General features: G+C 42.2%; 1 protein-coding gene across 12 annotated transcripts in view; it reads right to left on the bottom strand.

Annotated features, from left to right (window-relative positions):
- The window catches only part of POMK (protein O-mannose kinase), a 55733-nt gene that overhangs the window by 3400 nt on the left and 29423 nt on the right, over window positions 1-22910 (bottom strand). For 8 of the 12 annotated variants that reach the window (XR_010113966.1, XR_010113968.1, XR_010113967.1 and 5 more), the window contains one exon: window positions 13634-14425. Coding sequence is in view for 7 of the 12 variants with exons in the window: in XM_063610983.1 (XP_063467053.1) it covers window positions 13655-14425 (771 nt within the window). In the remaining 5 variants the exon portion in view is untranslated. Of the gene's footprint in view, window positions 1-429; window positions 14426-22910 lie in introns of those variants that run through there. The other 4 variants (XM_055296134.2, XM_055296135.2, XM_063610984.1 and 1 more) reach the window with 1 other exon arrangement.

Raw genomic sequence — 22910 nt, 5'->3', positions numbered from 1 at the left:
TATAATAACTTAACAACCTTAATTATGGTTGATAGTGTATACTTAGACATTAGAATTTTAGAAATCCCATATAATTTTGGAACATATATTAGCATTATTCACAAAAATATAACCTAAAGAAAACTGAACATCATTTTGGCAATCCCATGTACCTAAACATGTCAAATGATCCTGTTTACCTATTTTTTGAATATTTCAGGGGCACTCCAAACTGTCCAAAAAGCCAAACATCAGGAAAGACAATTCTGAAACTGAAGTTTGATTTTGGGAAGGCTGTTAAATATGTTCGAGGTTTAAAGCACTTGATGTTATGAAAAAGAATTCCATATTACCATAAGTTATTTATTTTGCCAAAATGATGACTCAGAAATTTTAAAGAAGCAAAAATCTTTTATAACCCTTTACAAATTTTGCCAAAGAGCAGATTAGTGCCTTAATACCTTGTTGTGCTTTTATTTCAATGCTCAATTTACAGAAAAATCATGATACCCTTTGAAATTTAGTCAGTATGTTCACATAGAGAACCCCTTTGCAAGATTAATTTCCACAATGCTTCCACCACTTGTTTGAACGTGCAACTTCATCCTAATTTAAAACAATCCTTTAACCCTAGGCAAAAATTTACATTTCCATGCCTTCTTATAACCTTTTACAAAAAAACACATTTGGCTGGGCGTGGTGGCTTACGCCTGTAATCCCAAGCACTTTGGGAGGCTGAGGCAGGTGGATCATGAGGTCAAGAGTTAGGGACCAGCCTGGCCAACATGGTGAAATCCCATCTCTACTAAAAATACAAAAATTAGCCGGGCATGGTGGCGCATGCCTGTAATTCCAGCTACTTGGGAGGCTCAGGCAGGAGAATAGCTTGAACCCAGGAGGTGGAGGATTCAGTGAGCCCTGATCGCGCCACTGCACTCCAACCTGGGCAACAGAGCAAGACTCTGTTTCAAAAAAAAAAATTTACTGTTCTTACACACCTCGCATATAAATCTATTTCCAGTAGTCTCAATTACATGTTAGAACAGTAACTCCTAGCAATTTTTTAATTTTAATGTAAAACGGTAAGTTGTTTTGTGTGCTAGATTCAGCCAAGGTTTGACTCCTAGCATAATTAAGGATGTGGTTAGTTCCATATGTTCCCAGGCCTTAATAATTGTGAAGCCAGCAAGTCAAATAGTTCTCAAAACCCAAAAAGCAGTTTATAACCTTAAAACACTTAGCAAACCTTGCATCTGGCCTGCATAATTTAGTCCGCCTATTTACATTTTGATAGCATCTGCTTTTTACCAATAATCTTTAAAGCTGTTATTTCTCAAAGATTAAAGTCACATAAACTGAAAGGTACCACAGCTTTTATCTTCTCTTTAAAAAAAATTTGATCTAAGCGCTTGTCTTTCTTTAGGCCAGATTAATTAGAGCTCTTTTTACAGACATCATACACAACATATATATATAGTTACACAGACAGGCAGAAGAAACCTCAGTCACTGGGTGGGATCCTTTAAGAGACAGATCTAGGAAAACATGCAGCTATCAAACTAGAAAGGAACTCATTATCTAAGGCAGGATTGCTAAACAAAGCCTTACCAGGGAGTTACAGGCCATGCCCCCAGATTGTAAAACAAGATGGAGGCCTGCAGTGAAGTTACCTACAAACCAACACAGACATGCAAAGCTCACCAGTGTGCAGGCCAGTAGGAGTCTCTCTGGGGACCCCTTCCCACCTGGCTCTCAGAAAGATAAACATTAAATTCCGGTAAGAGTTGAGAGCAGGAAGGGAGGAGAACCTTAAGGGCTTCACTGGCAGTGTTTCATTGCTTAAGTTGGGTGATACGGTGCATTCTGTATTATTTTTTTACTTCTTTGGGTGTCTGAATTATTTGATAATTTTTTAAAGCTACAAGACAGTGTGATTAGTGCTATTAGGAGAAGGACAAAATGCTAAGGTGGCATTTGACAGAAGCACCCAGGCTTGTCTGGGAAGGCTTCCAGGAGGACTGTCATTTAAGTTGAGCCCTGAGAGATGTCAGCCAGGAGAAAGCAGTAAGAGTGGTCTCAGAAGGAACAGCCTTTCCAACAGCGCAGAAAAAGTGTCACTTTGTGAAGGAACTGAAAGAAACCTGGGGCGACTGGAGCAGGGTTCTCTAAGGGGAGAAGGGAGACAGGAGGTGAACTAGATAGCAGAGTTGAGTACAGGCTTCTTCCTAAGTACAGCAGAAGCTGTTGGTGAGTTTGAAGGTGGAGAATAACTCAGGAAAGTAATGGTCATGAGCTATCTCATAAACTCAAATTCAGTCAAATGATTTTTCTCAAAGAAAGCCCCTATGCCAGAATGTCAGGACATTCAGGTACTCCCTCTTTCCTCTTTGCCCCCTGCCCCATCGCTCGAAATCCCAGGAGCTGAAGGACGCTGGCATTGGAGCGGTCTGGCCAGGCCATGGCCAACTAGTCATCTTCTGCCTAACACACAGCAACGGCCCTCTCTAGCCCAGCCCTGGCTTAAAGCACAGAAGTCACTGGGTGAATGTGCCCTTCTCTTTTCGCTTGGAGGACAGCTTTGTCACACCCTCCATGTCCAGGAGAGTCTGGAGTTCCTGTCTTAGGGCTGTGCATAGCTGTTCCTGTACCTAGAAGACCCTTCCTTACCCAGACATGTCATGGCTCCTCCCTCACTTCATTCAGCTCTCAGGCCAACTGCTGCCTCATTTAAGGAGGCCTTCCATAAAAACCCTATTCTAAAGCTAAAAGGTGCTGGAGCCTGGATCCTGCTTTTCTTCATTACACTAATCTCTACCTGACATTACATGTATTTGTCTGCCCCACTTGCACTAGAATGTAACCTCTATGAAGGCAAGGAGTTTGTCCTGTGGGCAAGAACCTTCTCATTAGACTGTAATACATTAACAGCTCCAAAACCTCATGGCTTACCCTAACAACAATCCCTTTCTTGTTCACACTGATGCCCAACGCTTCATCATAGCAGAAGCGGCAGTGGGAGGACAATGTAGCAAATGCTACACTGGCTCTTCAAGCGCCTACCTAGAAGAGATGTCTATGACTTCCTTCATGTTTCTCTGGCCAGAGCAAGTCATATGGCCCCATGTGATCAACAGATTCAACACCTGTTCAACTCTCAGCAACTAGAAAAAGAGGGAACTTCCTTAGTATGATAAAGGCATCTCCAAAAAACCTAACCTGACACTTGCAAAGACCGAATGCTTCCCCCTGTGGATCAAGAACAAGGCAAGGATACACAATAAGGCAAAGAAATAAAAAGCAAACAAACTGGCTCCATTCAAAGATAGCCTGATTGTACATGTGGAATATCTTAAGGATTATCTACCCATCAAAAAGCTACTAGAACTCATGAGTTTGGCAAGGTCACAGAATTCAAAGTCAGTATACAAAAATCAATTGTATTTTTATTTTCTGGATATTAACAACTGGATGTTGACACTGAAAAAACTGGAATTTACAATTGAATTTTTTTTCTTTTACAATGGAATTTTTTTTTTGAGACAGAGTTTTGCTCTTGTCGCCCAGGTTGGAGTGCGATGGGACAATCTCGACTCACTGCAACCTCCGCCTCCTGAGTTCAAACGATTCTCCTGCCTCAGACTCCCGAGTACCTGGGACTACAGATGTGCGCCACTATGCTCGGCTAATTTTTTTGTATTTTTAGTAGAGATTGGGTTTCGCTATTTTGGCCAGCCTAGTCTCGAACTCCTGACCTCGTGATCTGCCTGCCTCAGCCTCCTAAAGTGGGAATTTGTTAAATTTAACAAAACAGGTACAAGACCAGAACACTGAAAACTACAAAAAATTTAACAAAATTAAAGAAGACCTAAAAAGTTGGAGAGATATACTGTGTTCATAGATTGGAAGAATCATTACTGTTAAGATGCCAGTTCTCCCCAAACTGATCTATAAGTTCAATACAATCCCAGTCAAAATTCCAGGAGTTTTGTTGTTGTTGTTGTTAAAATTGACAAGTTGATTCTAAAAATGTATGTGGAAATGCAAAGGATCTAAAATGGCCAAAACAATTGTGAAAAATAACAAAGTTGCAGGTCTTACAACTACCTGATGTTAAGATTTACTAAAAAAGGATAGGTGCCAGGCGCGGTGGCTCATGCCTCTAATCCCAGCACTTTGGGAGGCCAAGGCAGGCAGATCACAAGGTCAGGAGTTCGAGACCAGCCAGACCAACACGGTAAAACCCCATCTCTACTAAAAATACAAAAATTAGCTGGGCGTGGTGGCGCATGCCTGTGATCCCAGCTACTCAAGAGGCTGAGGCAGGAGAATCGTTTGAACTCAGGAGGCAGAGGTTGCAGTGAGTCGAGATTGTCCCATCACTTGAACCCGGGAGGCGGAGGTTGCAGTGAGCCGAGGTCACACCACTACACTCCAGCCTGGGCAACAGAGCAAGACTCCGTCTCAAAAAAAAAAACAAAAAGGGACAGGATAGAGAGCCTAGAAATAAACCCACACATTGGTTTTTCACCAAGCTGCCAAAGGAATTTAATGAAGGAAAGGATAATCTTGTCAATAAATAATGCTGGAACAATTGGATATCCACATGGAAAGAAACCTTGATTCTAACCGCTACTTGGGAGGCTGAGGTGGAAGGATCACTTGAGCCTAGGAAATTGAGGCTGCAGTGAGCTATGATTGTGCCACTGCACTCAAGCCTGTGCAATAGAGGCCCTCAAAAAAAACAACAAAAACAAAAAAACCCTGCATTGAGACACTAATCACACCCACTAAAACAGCTAAAATTTAATGGGCTGAAATAAATAACAAGTGTTGGCAAAGATGTGGATCAAATGGAACTCATACATCAGTAGTGGGAAAATAAAATGGTACAACTACTTTGGTAAACAGTTGGAAGTATATGATATTAAACATATACTGACATATGGCCATCTAACCAATCAGGCATTTGCTCAAGACAAATGAAAACATATGTCTACACAAAGACTTATATTTAAGGTTAACAGCAGTTTTATTCATAATAACCCAAAACTGGAAACAATGCAATATCCATCAGCAGGTAAATGAAGAGTGTGGTACATACATACAATGGAATAACTATGCACCAATAGATATAACCTACTGATACATGCAACAACATAGATGAACCTCAAAAACATTACACTGAACAAAAGCAGAGAGACACAAAAAATATATACTACGCTATATTACTATATTCTATGGTTTGAATATTTGTGTCCCTCCAAAATTCATGTTGAAACTTAATCTGCAATGCAATAGTATTAAGAGGTGGGGTCTTTGGAGGTGATTAGGTCATGAGAGCTCTTCCCTGGTGAATGAGCTTAAGCCCTTTATGAGAGGGGCTGCACACAGCATTTGCCCCCACTTTTTTTTTTTTTTTTTTTTTTTTTGCCCATCTGCCCCTTCTACCATGTGAGGACAGTGTTCAAAGCACCATCTTCAAATTAGAAACTGGGCCCTCAGACACCAAACCTGCTAGTGCCTTGATCATAAACTTTTCAGCATCCAGAACCATGAGAAGTAAATTCCTCTAATTTACAAATTACCCAGTCTCAGGTATTTTGTTATAGCACCACAAATAGACACTGTATGATTCCATTACTGGAACTCTAGAAAAGAAATTCTAATCTTTCTAAAAAGATAGGAAAGAGTCATTGCTTGGAGCCAGCAGAGGGGAAAGGATTGGGATGGGACACATAGGAAATTGCCGGTGTGACAGAAATGTTTTGTCTCTTTATCTATGAGGATAGTGACGCAAGTACATAAATGTATTAAAACTCATTGAAATATACACTTAAGGCCGGGCACCGTGGCTCATGCCTGTAATCCCAGCACTTTGGGAGGCCGAGGCAGGCGGATCACGAGGTCAGGAGATCGAGACCATCCTGGCTAACACAGTGAAACCCCGTCTCTACTAAAAATACAAAAAAATTAGCCGGGCGTGGTGGTGGGCGCCTGTAGTCCCAGCTACTCAGGAAGCTGAGGCAGGAGAATGGCGTGAACCCGGGAGGCAGAGCTTGCAGTGAGCCGAGATCGGGCCAGTGCACTCTAGCCTGGGCGACACAGTGAGACTCCATCTCAAAAAAAAATATATATATACACTTAAAACTGTTGCATTTTATTATATAAAACAATGAGTCAATAAGCTGAGTTTTTAAAAACTCAATAATATTTCTTCCTGGAGTCAAGAATGACTCTGAGGTTTCTGGCTTGGGAAATCAGATGTATGCTGTGCCACCTACAGATAAGGAAACACAGAAGCAGATTTTGAAGAAAGAAAAGTTATCTGGGAAATCTTCAGCTTGAGATGTTCTTTAGAAAAATGTTCATTCAAATCTCTTCTCCATTTATTAATTGGACTGTTTGGTTTTTATATTGAATTACAGGAGTTCTACATGTACACTGGATATCAATTCCTTATTAGATATATGACCTGCAAATAAAATAGATGTAAAGGTCGGGAGAAATAGGAATTTGGGGAAAATCGGCACATATATGGCAAGTGAAGTCATGGCAGAGAATGAGATCACCCAGGTAATGTGTGTAAGGCTGAGAACAGAACCTTCAGGAGCACCAGGGATGGACAGAGACTGAGAAGAAGCCACAGTGACAGGAGGAAAACTAGGAGAGTATGATGTCACAGAAGCCAAGGCTTGTATATTACAAGAAGGAAACAACAAAAGATTATCCACTCAACTAAGCTACCTAGTCCTTAGTAACTCAGTGACAGCAGTTTCAGGGCAGTGGTAGTGGCAAAGGTCCAACTGCCTTGGTTAGAGGAGTCAAGGGAATATAAAGAAGTGTAGGCATTTCAACAAATAATGCTGGGATACCTGGACAGCCAAATGCAAAAGAATGATGTTTGACATGACTTTACATCATATACAAAAATTAAGTCAAAGATCTTAATGGCTCAAAGACCTTAATGTAATAGCAAAAACTATAAAATTCTTACAAGAAAACATAGGAGTAAATCTTCACGACCTTGGATTTGGCAGTGGATTCTTAGATGCAACACCAAAAGCATGAGCAACCAAAGAAAAATGTAGATACATTTGACTTCATAAAAATTTAAAACTTTGTGTATTAGAAGACATTACCAAGAAAGTGAAGACAACCCACCCAGGAGAAAATATCTGCAAATCATATATCTGATAAGGGACTAGTATAAGGAATACAAAAAGAACTCCTACAACTCAACAACAAAAAAACCCCTGATTTTTAAATGGACAAATTAAAAAATTGGCAAAAAATCTGAATAGACATTTCTCCCAGGAAGATATACAAATAGCCAATAAGCATATGAAAAGGTACAACATCATTAGTCATCAGGAAAATACACATCAAAACCACAGTGAGTCCTGTGTTCATGTACTGGAAGACTTAATAGTGGTAAGATGTCAATACTACCCAAAGCACTCTAAAGATTCAATGCAGTATCTATCAGACTCCTAATGGCAGAATTCCAGAAATAGAAAAATCCATCTAAAATGCATATGGGATCATAAGTGACTCAACAGCCAAAATAATCTTGAAAAAGAAAAAGTTGGAAGTCTCACACTTCTGAATTTCAAAAAATACTAAAAAACTATGGTAATCAAAAAACCGTGAACCTGGCACTCAACTCCTCCACAACAAAGGACCAAAACAAGTAGGTAACCACGTGTCAGGTAGAGCACCAAAGACAGAACACTATTCAACAGGGAAGTGACAGGGAACCTCTGAGGCACAAAAGGAGCAGTAAATAAAGCAGCCAGTGTGTCTTGGACTGGCTCAGAGGCAGGAGGGGAATCCCATTTCTGGGAAAAGAAAAGTCAAAGAACTGCAGTGGTCCACATTCACAGCACAGATGCTGGCACCCATAGGGGATGCCGTCAGCCTTCACAGGCCCTGAGCCCAGTATACAGAGCTGCCTGGAATCCATGAAAATGCATTCTTCCAGAAAGGGAATTCCACTGGATCCTACTCACATCCCAAGAAACGTGCTGCTGTGGCACAGCACCATTTTAAGAACCTAGCCCCCACCAGATTATATCCTGCCTTGGGGTCCAATAAACCCCTGCAGTCCACATCCCTGGGCACCCAAGAACATCCTCCCACATCCATCCAAAAGGTTGCAGTATCACAATCACCCAGCAGTGCAGCCAGGTCCCCAGTACTCTGACCCATGAAGTGTCTTATATCCCAGGGAACAGGCAGTGTAGCACACCAGGGAGGCTACCCCAGGAAAAAGGGAGCTGAAGCTCCCGGAACCTGGGAGCCATCTTCCCAACACCAATGCCACCAACAGAACCTTGCCCCTCTCAGCAGGACAACAGCATGCCTGTGTGCACCTTCAGGGGGCTTGAGGACCAGTGTGTCCATATGTGCTATCCAAGAACCTAAAGACAGGCCTGCTCCACCCACTGTCACCAGTGTTCTCCGGTGCCATCTTTCCCTCATGCCACTACTGGTGCCTATATGCTCTGTAGGGGGGCCTGAGGACTGGCCCACCCCATCCAACACCACTGGTGCCTATGCACACAATCCCAAGGCCTGAACAGGCCTGCCCCACCAGTGCCCACCCAAGTGCATCACCTAGGGGACTAGAAACTGTCCCATTCATCCTGCCACAGCTACTGCCAACAGCTATGATTGCCACCTGACAGTCCAGTGTCCAGCCCACTGCTGCTACTGCCACTGCCAGCACCATAAATGTTGCCTGGGGGCTCGAGGACCAGCCCACCTGGGCCCCCCACTACCAGCACTTACACCAGCTGGGGTCCTGAGGACTAGCATGCCCAGCCCATTGCCACCACAGCTAAAGCCTGCCCATGCCACCAGAAGGCCCAGGGACTGGCCCCTCTGGCATCCCTTTCCCCAGAAAAGCCTCACAACAGCCTCAACTAACAATGGCAACTTAAGCCACTGAGGACTCACAGTGACATGGTTACATGACACCAGTGACATTGGTTACAGCTAAAGAAATCATTGAGCCTATACTCCTGTGCTCACCAGAATCAAAGCCAAAACAACCTAATCACAACCAAAACTACAGATATGCCTACAAAAAAGTCTTTCCTTATGAAAACCAATCCATAAAATTGGAAGAAGCAACTATTCCACTAGCTGAATAGGTATCAATGTAAGGACACAAGAAACATGAAAAAGCAAGGAAACTTGATACCTCCAAAGAGACACAATAATTCTCCAGTAACAGATTCAAAAGAAAAGGAAATCTATAAAAATGCCAGAAAAGGAATTCAAAATAATGATTTTAGGGAAACTCAGCCAGTTGCAAGAGAACACAGATAATACAAAGAAATTAGGAAAATAATTCATGATCTGAATAAGACAGTCAGTATAGATAGATATAGAAAAATAACCAAACAAACAAACAAACAAAAAAAAAAAAAAAAAAAAAAAGAAAAATAACCAAACAAATCCTGGAACTGAAAAATTTCAATGAATAAAATTTAAAAATGCAACTGAGAGCTTCAAAAGTAGACTAGATAAAGCAAAACAAAGATTTTCTGAACTTGAAGACTGGTCTTTTGAAATAACCCAGTCAGACCAAACAAATATTTAAATTCTGAGTGTTTCAGGAAAGAGAAGGGAAGAGGCACAGAAAACCTATTTAGCAAAATAATAGTCAAACATTTCTTAAGTCTTGCAAGAGATACGGACATCCAGATATAGGATGTTCAGTAATCCCAAAAAAGATTCAAACCAAAAAGGTCTTCTGCAAGGCACATTACACTCAAATTGTCAAAAGTCAAAGACAGAATTCTAAAAAGAGCAAAAGGAAAGCATCAAGTCACTTATAAGAGAATTTCCTGTTAAAAAAAAAAAAAAAAAAACGGGTCAGGAGAGAATGGGATAATATATTTTACAGTGCTGAAATAAAAAAAAACTGCCAGCCAAGAATATTAAACTAAGTAAAGCTATCCTTCAAAATTGAAGGACAAATAAAGTCTTTCCCAGACAAGTAAAAACTGAGAGAAGGAGGTCCCCAGGCCCTCAGAAGAGCCTCATAGTGTGGCATTATACAGGTCCTATGAGGAAGCACCATCAAGGGTCCCTCAGGCATCCCAGGACAACTAGCGATTGCACCCAAGGCAGGAGGAGCGACAGGAGGGCTGCCAAGGTCCAGTTGGAGGCTCAGGTCATGGCCACCCAGGAAATGGAACATGGAGAAAAGGATCCAGAAACTGATGAGCACAGGGAAAGAAAACCTTTTGCAGAAACAGATGAAGAAGACAAGGGGGTTGATGTAGAGAAGCTACAAGTAATTGCAGCTGCCATTAAACAGGGGCTTGCTGCAAAAAGAAAAAGGCTTCAAAAGTATACAAAAGCTTGCATCAACACCGAGAACATAACTGAACATTATTTTTAGAACACAAAAGGCAGAAACGGAATTATAAATATCCTATGCAGTCGCTGACTGCTTCAAGAATACAACATAGACATGTAGAAGACTGAGGAGAGGAAGAAAAACTAATTAAAATATTTTAAGAGCAACAAAAGAGGTGGCAATAAGTTAGCATTGTTAGGAGACAGCAAATGAAAGAGATTAAGCTGCTACATGAGCAATTCATGAAGAGTATCATGAAAGAACTCTTTTCAGTGAAGAAAGTCAACTTAAATTGCCAAGTTCCAAGATAAAATTGTGTCAGAGACACTGCAGCAAGAGTTGGCACTAATTCATAACTTGAGCTACACTAAACCACATGACAGTATTTTGATATTCTTGTATAAATCAGTTTATTTCCTCTATCATTAGTCCGTTAAATGCCAGACCTCATTTCTGTGGTCTGTTGAATGAATCCTAGACCGTTCTGTGAGAAAGTAGCAATTGCACAGCTATATACATGGTCAGTTAAATTTTAACATTAATGCTAATTTAGTTTAAAAAAAAAAAAAATACTGGCCAGGTACAGCAGCTCACACCTGTAATCCCAGCACTTTGGGAGGCTGAGGCGGGTGGATCACGAGGTCTGAGGCAGGCAGATCACAAGGTCAGGAAATCGAGACCATCCTGGCTAACATGGTGAAACCCCATCTCTACTAAAGATACAAAAAATTAGCCAGGTGTGGTGGTGAGCACCTGTGGTCCCAGCTATTTGGGAGGCTGAGACAGGAGAATGGCATGAACCTGGGAGGCGGAGCTTGCAGTGAGCAGAGGTCGTGCCACTGCATTCCAGCCTGGGTGACAGAGTAAGACTCCATCTCAAAAAAAAAAAAAAAAAAAACAGGAAAATCATCACAACTAGATCAGCCCCACAAGAAATGCTTAAAGGAATCCTACATCTGGAAGAGAAAGACAGCCATACTGAGGCAGGAAATTAAAGAAAGAAAAATAAAATTAAAAAGAGTAAAACAAGCTTTCTATATCAGGGTGACTCATCCCAAAGGCAGTAACAGGCAAAGCCTGGACCCAGGCAAAGTCTCAATAACATTATCAAATAAGCAAAGGCTCAAAGGAATGTGCTCTGGAGACTCTCCCTCAACATAGGGAGAAGAAAACAAATTTTCCTTTCCCCTATGAGTAAACTTATGAGTTTACAGATTCCTGTTTTCTGTAGCCAGTAACTTCAAGTACTCTGTTGTATCTAAGCAGCACAGTGAAGGTTGTAAGACATGCCTGAGCAGGCCTGGGCTGCAGCAGTCTAGGTGCCATAGCGAACATTACGAGATAAGCCCATGCAAGGCTCTTTTGAGCAAGCCTAGATAACAGCCATCTGAGCTGCACAGCAAGGGTCACGTGTAATCCTGGGTCATGAACCTGTCAAAGTTTGATTAGCTGCCTTTGTTCTGCCTCTGTGTCTTTGCTTCACACCACTGTAAGCTTGTTTCAAGCTAGCCCACCCCCTTTTAGAAGTGTGTATAAAAGTCAAGTGCTGTCTTTGTCTAGGCCCAGTTTTTGGATGTTAATCAGCTGGGTCTGAGTGCACTCAATAAAAATCCTCTTGTCTCACCCCATGGTCTCTCCAGTCCTCCTTCATTCCCACATTAATACCACCCTGAACGCGCCCAATCTCATCTGATCTTCAAATAGAGAGGATGGTATCTACCATTATGAAAACACACAAAGGCTTAAAACTCACTAGTAGAGCAGAAACACAAATGAGAAAAAGAAATCAAACATTATGACTATTAAAAAAACCACCAAATTGTAAAGTAAACAATACAAAAGAAGATAGGTGAAACCCCGTCTCTACTAAAAATACAAAAATTAGCTGGGCTTGGTGGTGGGCACCTGTAATCCCAGGTACTTGGGAGGTTGAGGCAGGAGAATTCCTTGAACTTGGGAGGCAGAAGTTGCAGTGAGCCGAGATCCTGCCACTGCACTCCAGCCTGGGAGACATAGCAACACTCTGTCTCAAAATAAAAAATAAAAATAAATAAAAAAGGAAAAAAATATATACAAGACAATCAGAAAACAATTAAAAGCACAGGACTAAGTCCTCATCTATCAATAAAAACCCTGAATGTAAATAATTTAAATTCTCCAATTAAAATACATAGACTGGCTGAATGGATTTTAAAAAAACAAGATTCAACTATATGTTACCTATAACAAACTCACTTCACATGTAAAAAGACATATAGACTGAAAGTGAACAGATGGAAAAAAATATTCCATGCAAATTGAAACCAAAAATGTGCAGGAGTAGCTATACTTACACATAATAGACTAAGTCAGAAAACATAAAAAGGAACAAAGAAGATCATTACATAATGATGAAGGGATCAATTCAGCAAAAGGATGTAACAATTTTAAATATATATGCACCCAATACCAAAGCACTCACATGTATAAACAAACACTATTAGAGCTAAATAGAGAGGCAGATCCTAATACAAAAAAAAGCAGGGGATTTTAATGCCTCACTTTCAGTACTGGGCAGATCATCTAGACAGAAACATCAGACTTAATCTGCATTACAGACCAAATGGACCTAACAGACATTTACAGACCCTTTCTTCCAACAGCTGCAGAATATACATTCTTCTCATCAGCACATGGACCATTCTCCAGCACAGACCATATGTTAGACCACAAAACAAGTCTCAATAAATTTTTGGAAATCTAAATCATATCAAATACCTTCTCAGACCACAATGGAAGAAAAGTAGAAATCAGTAACGAGAAACTTTGGAAACTACAAATCCATAGAAATCTAACAACTGGCCAGGCGTAGTGGCCCACGCCTGTAATCCCAACACTTTGGGAGGCCGAGGAAGTCAGGAGTTCGGGACCAGCCTGGCCAGCATGGTGAAACCCCACCTCCACTAAAAATACAAAAATTAGCCAGGCGTGGTGGTGTGCCTGTAATCCCAGCTACTCAGGAGGCTGAGGTGGGAGAACTGCTTGAACCTGGGAGACAGAGGCTGCAGTGAGCCAAGATCACATCACTGCACTCCAGCCTCGGCAACAGAGCAAGACCCCATCTCAAAAAAAAAAAAAAATCTAACCACCAATGTGGAATACATGCAAACATACATGTGGATGTGGACAACGAACCACATGGCTAAGCCATAAAAAAAAAAAACAATAAAACACGAAACTGGGGCAAAAAACTCCACCATCAGAGTAGAATGCTGTAACTTCCATTCAGCCCTTCAATCCCACCTTCATTGGCTGGACTGGTTTTCACAGCATCTCTCTTGCCTGAGACATCACGGCATCTCTAAGTGTATCCAAGACTTTCCGGTAGGTCTCCAGAACATCCTGGGCAGTGGGTCTTTCTGAGGGAGTCTGGCTCTTGCATGCTTTGTGAATATCAAACAAATGGAATCGGACCATATCACTCCCTTCAATGTGCCCCAGAAGGAAACTGGAGATGTCTGGGATCTTCCAAATGTCAATCTTCTCATCATATGAGGGCATGAGATCATCGCAGAAAGGCATGTCCTCTCCATAGGGCCACAGTTGCTCTGGAGCCACGAAATCCCCATGCAGCTCCCTGTGGCCGCACTTCACCAGCATCCCGGAGCTGTGGTTTACCAGGGGTAAGGCGTCCAAGTCGTTTGCCAAAATGCTGAAGTTGTTTGTTAGCAGATACTGGGACAGTGTCTTCAGCAGGTCATTGGAGTCACACATGACCCGAGTGCCCACGGGGCTGTGGTGCAGGTAATTAATGATGCTGACATAGTCCATGGCCAGCTCCAGCCTGTGCTGCCACGTGTTCACATTTTGGTACTTTGAAAGGTTTAGTGTTTCTTCCAGGTTACTCAAGGAACCCAGAGGGTGATATTCAGTAAGAATAGTGTTGTCAACCTCACAATAGCCAAGCAGCGTGACAACATGTGTGCCTTGTAGAGATTTCAGCATCTGCAGTCCATGGAGGAAATCATCTCTCATCTCCAGGCTGGTGAGCCGTGAGAGAGCAACTTTGTGCTCCTTCCACTCAGACAGAAAGACCTGCAACAAAGCCATAGAGAACATCAGGCCTGAACTCTCATCTAATTTAGTGACCAAAGAACAACAAATATCTTTTAAGCGGCAGGTGTTCTGCAGAAGATACACAAATTAACAAGGTGCAGACCCCATTGCAGAGTTGCTCTCCGTCTAGTTATGAAGACAGACTGATGAGCAAACACAGCATTCAGCAAGGCAAGTGCCACATTAGTGGGTGGAACCTCAGGGCAAGAAGCGATTGCCTCTGGGCAGGACACTGAGAGATGCTGCAGAGGGTGCTGGAAGACTTCGGGAAGCTGGTCTCACAGAATGAGGGGGACCTGCAGATTCGATGTGGGGCAGGGGAGTGCTAGCTCAGGAGGGAAGACTCCATATAACTTCATGGCAGGGAAGAGTGGCAAGTAGACTGCCAGTTCCAATGGACCACCGCACAGTGGGTGAGGAAGAAGAGGAGGCGGGGGAGTGGAGTGGAAAAGTGGGTAAGTGTGGAGACCCCAAAAAGCCTACATGAGGGCGTAGAGCCCTGCCCATCACATGTAACAATGTTACTCATTAATTTTAAAAGGTGACATAGTAAATCATAAATAGGAATATTTATATGTAAGGAAAACATTTTTACACGTTCTGTGATTTGGTGTTACTTCAGCTGTAAAGGCAGGAGCTGAAATGCTACATAAACACGAGACCTTCTCATAGAGTCCACAGCTAATAGAAGAGCAAGTGCACATTTCTGCCTTGGATTTCTACCTTTCGTTTGCTTGCAGGAAGCACTATAATTAAAGAAAGAACCTCTGATCTTTTGCTTAAATCCCAAGAGAAGGCAGAAGATTACAAAAGAGAAAGCAGGCTCAGGACTCAGGAGATTCCTGCCCCAAGCTCATTCTGCAAGCAGTGTGCCATGTCATCGTTCAAATAAAGGTTATGGTTTCCAAAGCAGTTTTTTGCATTATTTATCAAGAGACTCTAATATCTAAATCTAAGGCAATAATCGGAAATAGGTAAGAAGCTCCAGGAATAAAAATCTGGCATTATTTATAAAAGCATACACTGAAACTTAGCAAACGATGGGAGCAGTATGATCAACATAGTGAGAACCCATCTCTACAAAACATTTTTTAGAAACTAGCAGGGTGGGCCAGGCGTAGTGGCTCACACCTGTAATCCCAACACTTTGGGAGGCCAAGGCAGGTGGATGACCTGAGGTAAGGAGTTCAAGACCACCCTGACCAACATGGAAAAACCCTGTCTCTACTAAAAATACAAAATTAGCCAGGCGTGGTGGTGCATGCCTGTAATCCCAGCTACCTGGGAGGCTGAGGCAGGAGAATCACTTGAACCCGGGAGGCAGAGGTTGCCGTAAGCCAAGATCACACCACTACGCTCCAGCTTGGGCAACAAGAGTGAAACTCTGTCTCAAAAAAAAAAAAAAAAAGAAATTAAGAAACTAGCAGGGTGTAATGAAGCGTACATGTACCCCCAGCTACTCAGGGGAGGCTGAGGTAGGAGGATCATTCAAGCCAAGGTGGTCGAGACTGCAGTGAGCAATAATCACAGCTGGGTGACACAGTGAAAACTTATCTCAAAAAAAAAAAAAAAAAAAAAAAAAATATATATATATATATGTATCATGTGGTCACCAAAATGTATATATTTATAGAGTTATAACAGATAAAAGTAATGGTACAGCTGGGTGCAGTGGCTCACACCTATAATCCCAGCACTTTGGGAGGCCAAGGCAGGCAGATCACCTGAGGTCAGGAGTTGGAGACCAGCCTAGCCAACATGGCAAAACCTAAAACCTAAAACCTCTACTAAAAATACAGAATTAGCCGGGCATGGTGGTGCATGCCTGTAATCCCAGCTACTCAGGGGCTGAGGCAGAAGAGTGGCTTGAATCCAGAGGTGGAGGTTGTGGAGAGCCAAGATCGTGCCATTGAACTCCAGCCTGGGTAAACAAGAGTGAAACTCCATCTCAAAAAAAAAAAAAAAGCAATGTTACAAATGAGAAGTATACAAAACCATTTGTATAATATTGTTCCAACTGCATAAAACGAGACGAATTTAAATTACAGCACATGGAAATCAAAGGAAATATGGTAATGCCTTAGTTGTCTTTATGTGGCAAGATTATGGGTGATTTTTTTTTTTCCTTCATATCTTTTGGTATTTTCCAAGATGAACATACATTACTTTTACAACTTAAATTTTTTAACTCAAAAATACATAAAATTTCAGAAAAACTGGCATTGGGAATTTAAAAAACAAAAAGAAAAAGAAATATTATATAAAATGGAGGTGGACCCAAGGACCATGAAGATCTTTTCTGGATCTAAGAAGGGAGGTTCATTATGGAAAAACCCAGATAACTTTGACTGGCTCCTAACAGTCAAATGAAAACTCTTTCAAGACTCTCTAATCCTCATATTTGAGAAATTTCACTAAGGATAATAATTTCTATTAAAAAGCCATTTTTTGGCTGGACGCAGTGGCTCACGCCTGTAATCCCAGCACTTTGGGAGGCCGAGGCAAGCGGATCACAACGTCAGGAGATCGAGACCAGCCTGGCCACATGGTGAGACCCCATCTCACTAAAAACACAAAAAAATTAGCTGGGCGTGGTGGTGCGCGCCTGCAGTCCCAGCTACTCGGGAGGCTGAGGCAGGAGAATCTCTTGAACCCGGGAGGCAGAGGCTGCAGTGAGCCGAGACTGCACCACTGCACTCCAGCCTGGTTACAGAGTGAGACTTCGTCTCAAAAAAAAAAAAAAAAAAAAAAAAAAAAAGCCATTTTTCACTCTGGCTGCTACATGCACTAGAAATTTCCTAAATTTCAAGGACTAGATAAGGCCACATTCTAAAAGTTCACAATTTTTTTAAATTTTCATATTGAACACACGCTCTCCATAGATTTGCATCCCACTGAATCTGATAATTGGCTCTAATACAAACAATTGAGGTTTTGTTCAGATCCATGGCTTCCTTACACCCACCTCTGCATGGTCACCACCAGCACTGGCAATGGCTTTGGTTTTCTAGGCCCATTTTTCACCTAAAAACGATGCTGGCTTTTGGGAAGCTGCTGCTACACATTCAACAATAAGAGGGGGGCCGGGCGCAGTGGCTCACGCCTGTAATCCCAGCACTTCGGGAGGCTGAGGCAGGCAGATCACGAGGTCAGGAAATCAAGACCATCCTGGCTAACAAGGTGAAATCCCGTCTCTACTAAAAATACAAAAAATTAGCCGGGTGTGGTGGCAGGTGCCTGTACTCCCAGCTACTCCGGAGGCTGAGACAGGAGAATGGCAGAATGGCATGAACCCTGGAGGTGGAGCTTGCAGTCAGCCGAGATCACACCATCGCACTCCAGCCTGGGGAACAGGGCGAGACTCCGTAACAAAAAAAAAAAAAAAAAAAAAAAAAAAACAGTAAGTTGGGGAGGCTCAGCCACAAGCCCCAGGGCTCCTGAGCCCTCATTTATGTCTAATTCATTTTTGTTTCAGATAAATGAAGATTATTAAATATTATTATGAAATACTATTAGTCTTTGAGATCACACACAAATATTTGAATCCTCCAATATAAAAAATTTGCTAGTCATGGACTGTTTAAGAATCATTTCTCACAACCTCTAATTTAGTTGCTTTTAATCATTTTCTAAAAGACTTTTATTTGGAAAGAACAGTTAATATACTTTACCTTTTTTATTATAAAATTAATCATGAACACTTTTCTTGGTAAAAACTCAAATACAGAGGATAGGCAGGATGTCTCCCTGCCCCCAGTTTTACTTCCCAACCCAAAGGAAACCTGGTAACTGGCTGTTATCCTCCCAGAAGTTTTTCTATGCCTTTATGTATTAATGTACACTTGGAAAACAGCATTTGGGTTTGCTGTTATAGTAATGGCGTTATAACAAACATACATTGCAGCTTTTATTTCATTTAACTGAGCCTCAGAAATCCTTTCCATATATACATGTAGATCTAGGCCATTCTTTTTAAAGCTGAGTAATGTTTCATAGTGTGGGCATAATACCTACGCTCGTGTATTTCCAGTAAAGTTTTACAGATAATACTACCCTTTTTCTTTAAAGTATAATATAATAAAAATACAAGGAATTTGGAATGGATGCTGTCAAAATAGATTGGATTCTTTCTTAGATTATTATGTAGCTATAATTTTGTAAAGACCTTTAATAAGATCTTATATGATCTATTTCTAAAGACCTGGACATTTTAGTCCCTTTTCTAATGACAAGGCTACAGTGTATAGCCTTATATTTACATGTCTATGCACACGCACAAATATTTTATAAGCTAGGTAAGTAGACAGATTTACCGAATGAGAATATCTATTGCCATCATTACCTTCCAAAGCCTGTGCTAGCATGCACTTTCACCAGCAGCACATGAGAGAATCTTAGGAATACATCCTTAGTCACACCAGATTATTACCACTGTTTGTAATTTGTGCCAATCAATGGATGAAAATACCTTACTCTTCTAATTTGTATTTCCCTGATTACTAATGAGGTTAGGCATTTGTCATCTTTTTAGGCATTTCTGTATTTCTGCTGTCAAAAGTCTGTTCACTGTCCTTTATCCAATTTTCTATAGGGTTGTCTGCCTTGTGCTTATTAATTACTGGGAGCTCTTTATATATACTTGACCCTTGAACAACACGGGTTTGAACTGTGCAGTTCCACTTACACACAAATTTTCTTCTGCCTTTACCACCCCTTGGATACCAAGACCAACCTCTCCCTTTCCTCCTCCTCCTCAGCCCACTCACTGTGAAAAAAAAAATCAAGGATAAAGACCTTTGTGATGGATGATGGATCCACTTCCACTTAATGAACAGTAAGTGTATTTAATTAACAGTATATGTATTTTTTTTGTGATTTTTCTTAATAACATTTCTCTATCTTACTTTAAGAATACAGTATATAATACTTATATAAAGTACAGTTAACCAACTATGATATCAGTAGTAGGCTTTTAGTTGTTAAGTTTTTAAGGAATCAAACAGTATAGGCAGATTTCTTATTATGTGGGTGGTCAGTGCCCCTAATCTCCACATTGTTCAAGGGTCAACGTATTACCTATGAGATCCTTTATTACAAATGTAAAAGACAAGATCCAGAAAATAATTATGCCAGACACAGTGGCTCACACCTGTAATCCTAGCACTTTGGGAGGCCGAGGCAGGAGGACTACTTGAGCCCAGAGTTTGAGACCAGCCTGGGCAAAATAACAAGATCGCAACTCTTTAAAAAAAAATTGTTTTAATTAGCCAGGCAGGGTGGCACACGCCTGTGGTCCCAGTTACTCAAGAGGCTGAGGTGGGAAGATCACTTGAGTTTGAGGTCGCAATAAGCTATGATCGCACCACTGCACTCCAGACTGGGCAAAAGAGAGAGACTCTGTCTCTAAAAAAGAAAAAGAAAATAATTAACTTAGTTAATGTGGTCTTACAATAATTTAACTGCTATGTAGTCAAATGTGTCTTCATTATGTCAATTAACATAAATCCCTACCACCATGAAATTTACATAGTAGTGCAGGAGGCAAACAATGAATAAATAGGAAATGTATAAAGTATATTGGAAAGAGAAATGCGCTTTAGAGAAAAATTAAGCACGGATGGTTTGCAATTTTAAACGGGGTTGAAGGACTTCTCACCGGGGTGGCCTTTGAGCAAGACCGTGAAGGAGGTAAGGGAAGGAGCCATTTGTTATTTGTGGAGCTACAGCCCAGACAGAAAACAGCAAGGGCCAAGGGCCCTGGAGTGGAAGCATGCCCACAGGCTTCCAGAACAGCATGGCTCTGACACTGAGGTAGACCGGACAGGGACCATGGAGCAGGCGAGAGCTGGAGGGAGGGTGTTAAGTCTCGCAGGGCCTTGTCATTGCAGGGGCTCTTTTACTCAGAATGAGACAGAGAGCACCAAAGGATTTTGAGCAGAGGAGTGACACTATTTGACTAATAATTTAGAAGAGGCATTCTGAGTGCTGTGTTGAGAATAGACTGAAGAGGTAGGGAGCAAGTGTGGAAGCAGAAAGACCATTTTTGGAGGCTGGTGAAACACTGTAAGTCCAGGGTGAGGGTGGTTTGCGGGGCCGGGCTGGGTCCTGGTGCAAGCCTGAGGAGTGGTCAAATTCCAGGTCTCTTCTGAAAGTAGAAACAATGTAACTTGCTGATGAACTGAATGTGGATGAGACAGAGGTCAGGATGTTGACCAGATAGGTGGCCTGAACAGCAGGACTGATGGAGTTAGGAAATAACAAAAGGTGAGTAGACTCTGAGGAAGATCTGGGACGCGGTGAGTTTGAGAAGCCTCTCAGAAACCCCAGGTACATGTCAGGTGGGCAGCTGGATAGAAAAGTTCAGGGAAGCAGTCTCTGCACAGATAAAGCCAGAAGGCTGGATGAGGTCACCCGGGGTGCAAGCATGGAAGACGAGAGGTCCAGGATTAGAAGGGATGGAAGGGATGAGGAGGCAGAGCTGGCAAGAGGCTGAGAAGTGGACACTATTCCTCCATGCTTTAAACAGACTGTTCATGTAACATCTTTCCAGATGGTAAGCATTAAATACAGCCTCAAACATTAAGACATCACAAGTGATCCTCCCAAAGGTTACACAAAATGAGAGCTACAAAATAATGTAAGAGAAAGAATCGAATCCACTCTTCTGACAGGATCCAACCCATACTGTATGGATTTTTAATGTACTATACAACAGGTCCTTCAATAAGTCATTTCATTATAATGATAAGAAAAAAAAAATTGACTCCTGGCTGTGCTATAATCTTTCTTCTTACTATTCCTGTTGCCCCAAATCTACATTCCAGACTTTGAGCAGCTCCCCTGACACAGGGTACTGTGTCCCTGAGATGACTGGGAGAGTGCATAACTGGTTCTTTTAATGTAATCTTGGGTTTAAAAATCTCAAAGCGATCGATCTCCAACTGTATTCCCAGGGAATAAATTGGGGAGAGAAAAAGCAGCAAGAGAAGGGAACTTCTGCTTTGTACTTCACCTCCTACTGAATATTTGAATTGAATGTACTGCTTTTATAATTAAAAAAAAAAAAAAGAATAAAGAAAAAGCAAGGAATCAATGTCTTTCACAAACCAATTAGTGTAACCATGGGGCAAAGCTACCTATTGTTCTCGGTAGAGGACACAATGCTCCTGACAATTCCAAAGATGACTGTGCATGGGCCGGGCTGGGTGGCTCACACCTGTAATCCCAGCACTTTGTGAGGGAGAGGCGGGCGGATCACGAGGTCAGGAGATCAAGACCATCCTGTCCAACATGGTGAAACCCCGTCTCTACTAAAAACACAAAAATTAGCTGGGCATGGTGGTGCAGGTGCCTGTAATCCCAGCTACTCAGGAGGCTGAGGCAGGAAAATCACTTGAACCAGGGAGTCAGAGGTTGCAGTGAGCCGAGATCATGCCACTACACTCCAGCCTGGCGACAGACCAAGGCTCCATCTCAAAAAAAAAAAAAAGATAACTGTGCATGGTGAACAGCAAAAGAAGCAGAGAGACCTGTGCAAGGCAAGACATGAGGACTTCCTGAAGATGGGCCAGTGGGCAGAGATTATCAAACACATGTGGGATGCATTGCGAAAACAGAATGGATGGAACTGCTCTTGGCCTAACTGAAGAGGGAATGGAAGGACTCAAGGTGACTCCCAGGTTTCTGGCTTCAGCAACTGGGTGGGAAGCGATGCCATTTGCTGAGCCAGAGAAGGCTGGGAGAACAGGTTTCAGAGGGGAAAATATCACGAGTTCCACGCTGGATATGCAGAGACACTGAAGATACCTCCAAGTAGAGATGCCCAATAAGTAGTGAGACATACAAATCTGTGGCTCGGGGTAGAGGTACAGGCTGGGGACAGAAACTTGGGAGTCACCAACATATGAAATGTATTTACAGCAACGGCACTAGATTCCATCACCTAGGAGCATATCTAAAGAAGACTCAAGAAGACAGTCCAGGAAGGAGCCTCGAGGAAGGTTTCTTGCATCAGCACTGTTCACATTCAGTCCAGATCAACGGCTGAGGGGCCAGGGCCATCCTGTGGGTTACAGGATGTGTAGCAGCATCCCTGGCCTTTAACCACTGGATGCTGGTAGCAACCCCTACTCCCCAGTTGTGACCAACCACAGATGTCTCCACACGTTGCTAAATGGCCCCCTGAGGAGCAAGATTGCTTCTGGTTGAGACCCAGTGAGATGAGGGACAGAAGTCAGCAAAGGAGAGTAATTAGGAACTGCCAGGCAGGGAGGAAGAAAACAAAAAGCACGTGGTTCCCCCGAGAGCCAGGACTACAGGGAGAGGAGTCAACTGGATCAAGAGCTGCTGAAAAGATCAAAGAAGAGGAGGACCGAGAAACATCCAACCAGGAGTTGCTTATGGCCTTGATGAGGCCGATTCACTGGAGGGGTGGTGTCGGGAAGCCACACTGAGACAAAATGAA

The sequence above is a fragment of the Symphalangus syndactylus genome, chromosome 10, assembly GCF_028878055.3.
Source record: "Symphalangus syndactylus isolate Jambi chromosome 10, NHGRI_mSymSyn1-v2.1_pri, whole genome shotgun sequence".
Lineage (NCBI taxonomy): Eukaryota > Metazoa > Chordata > Mammalia > Primates > Hylobatidae > Symphalangus > Symphalangus syndactylus.
This window is presented reverse-complemented; position numbering and strand designations above follow the sequence as displayed.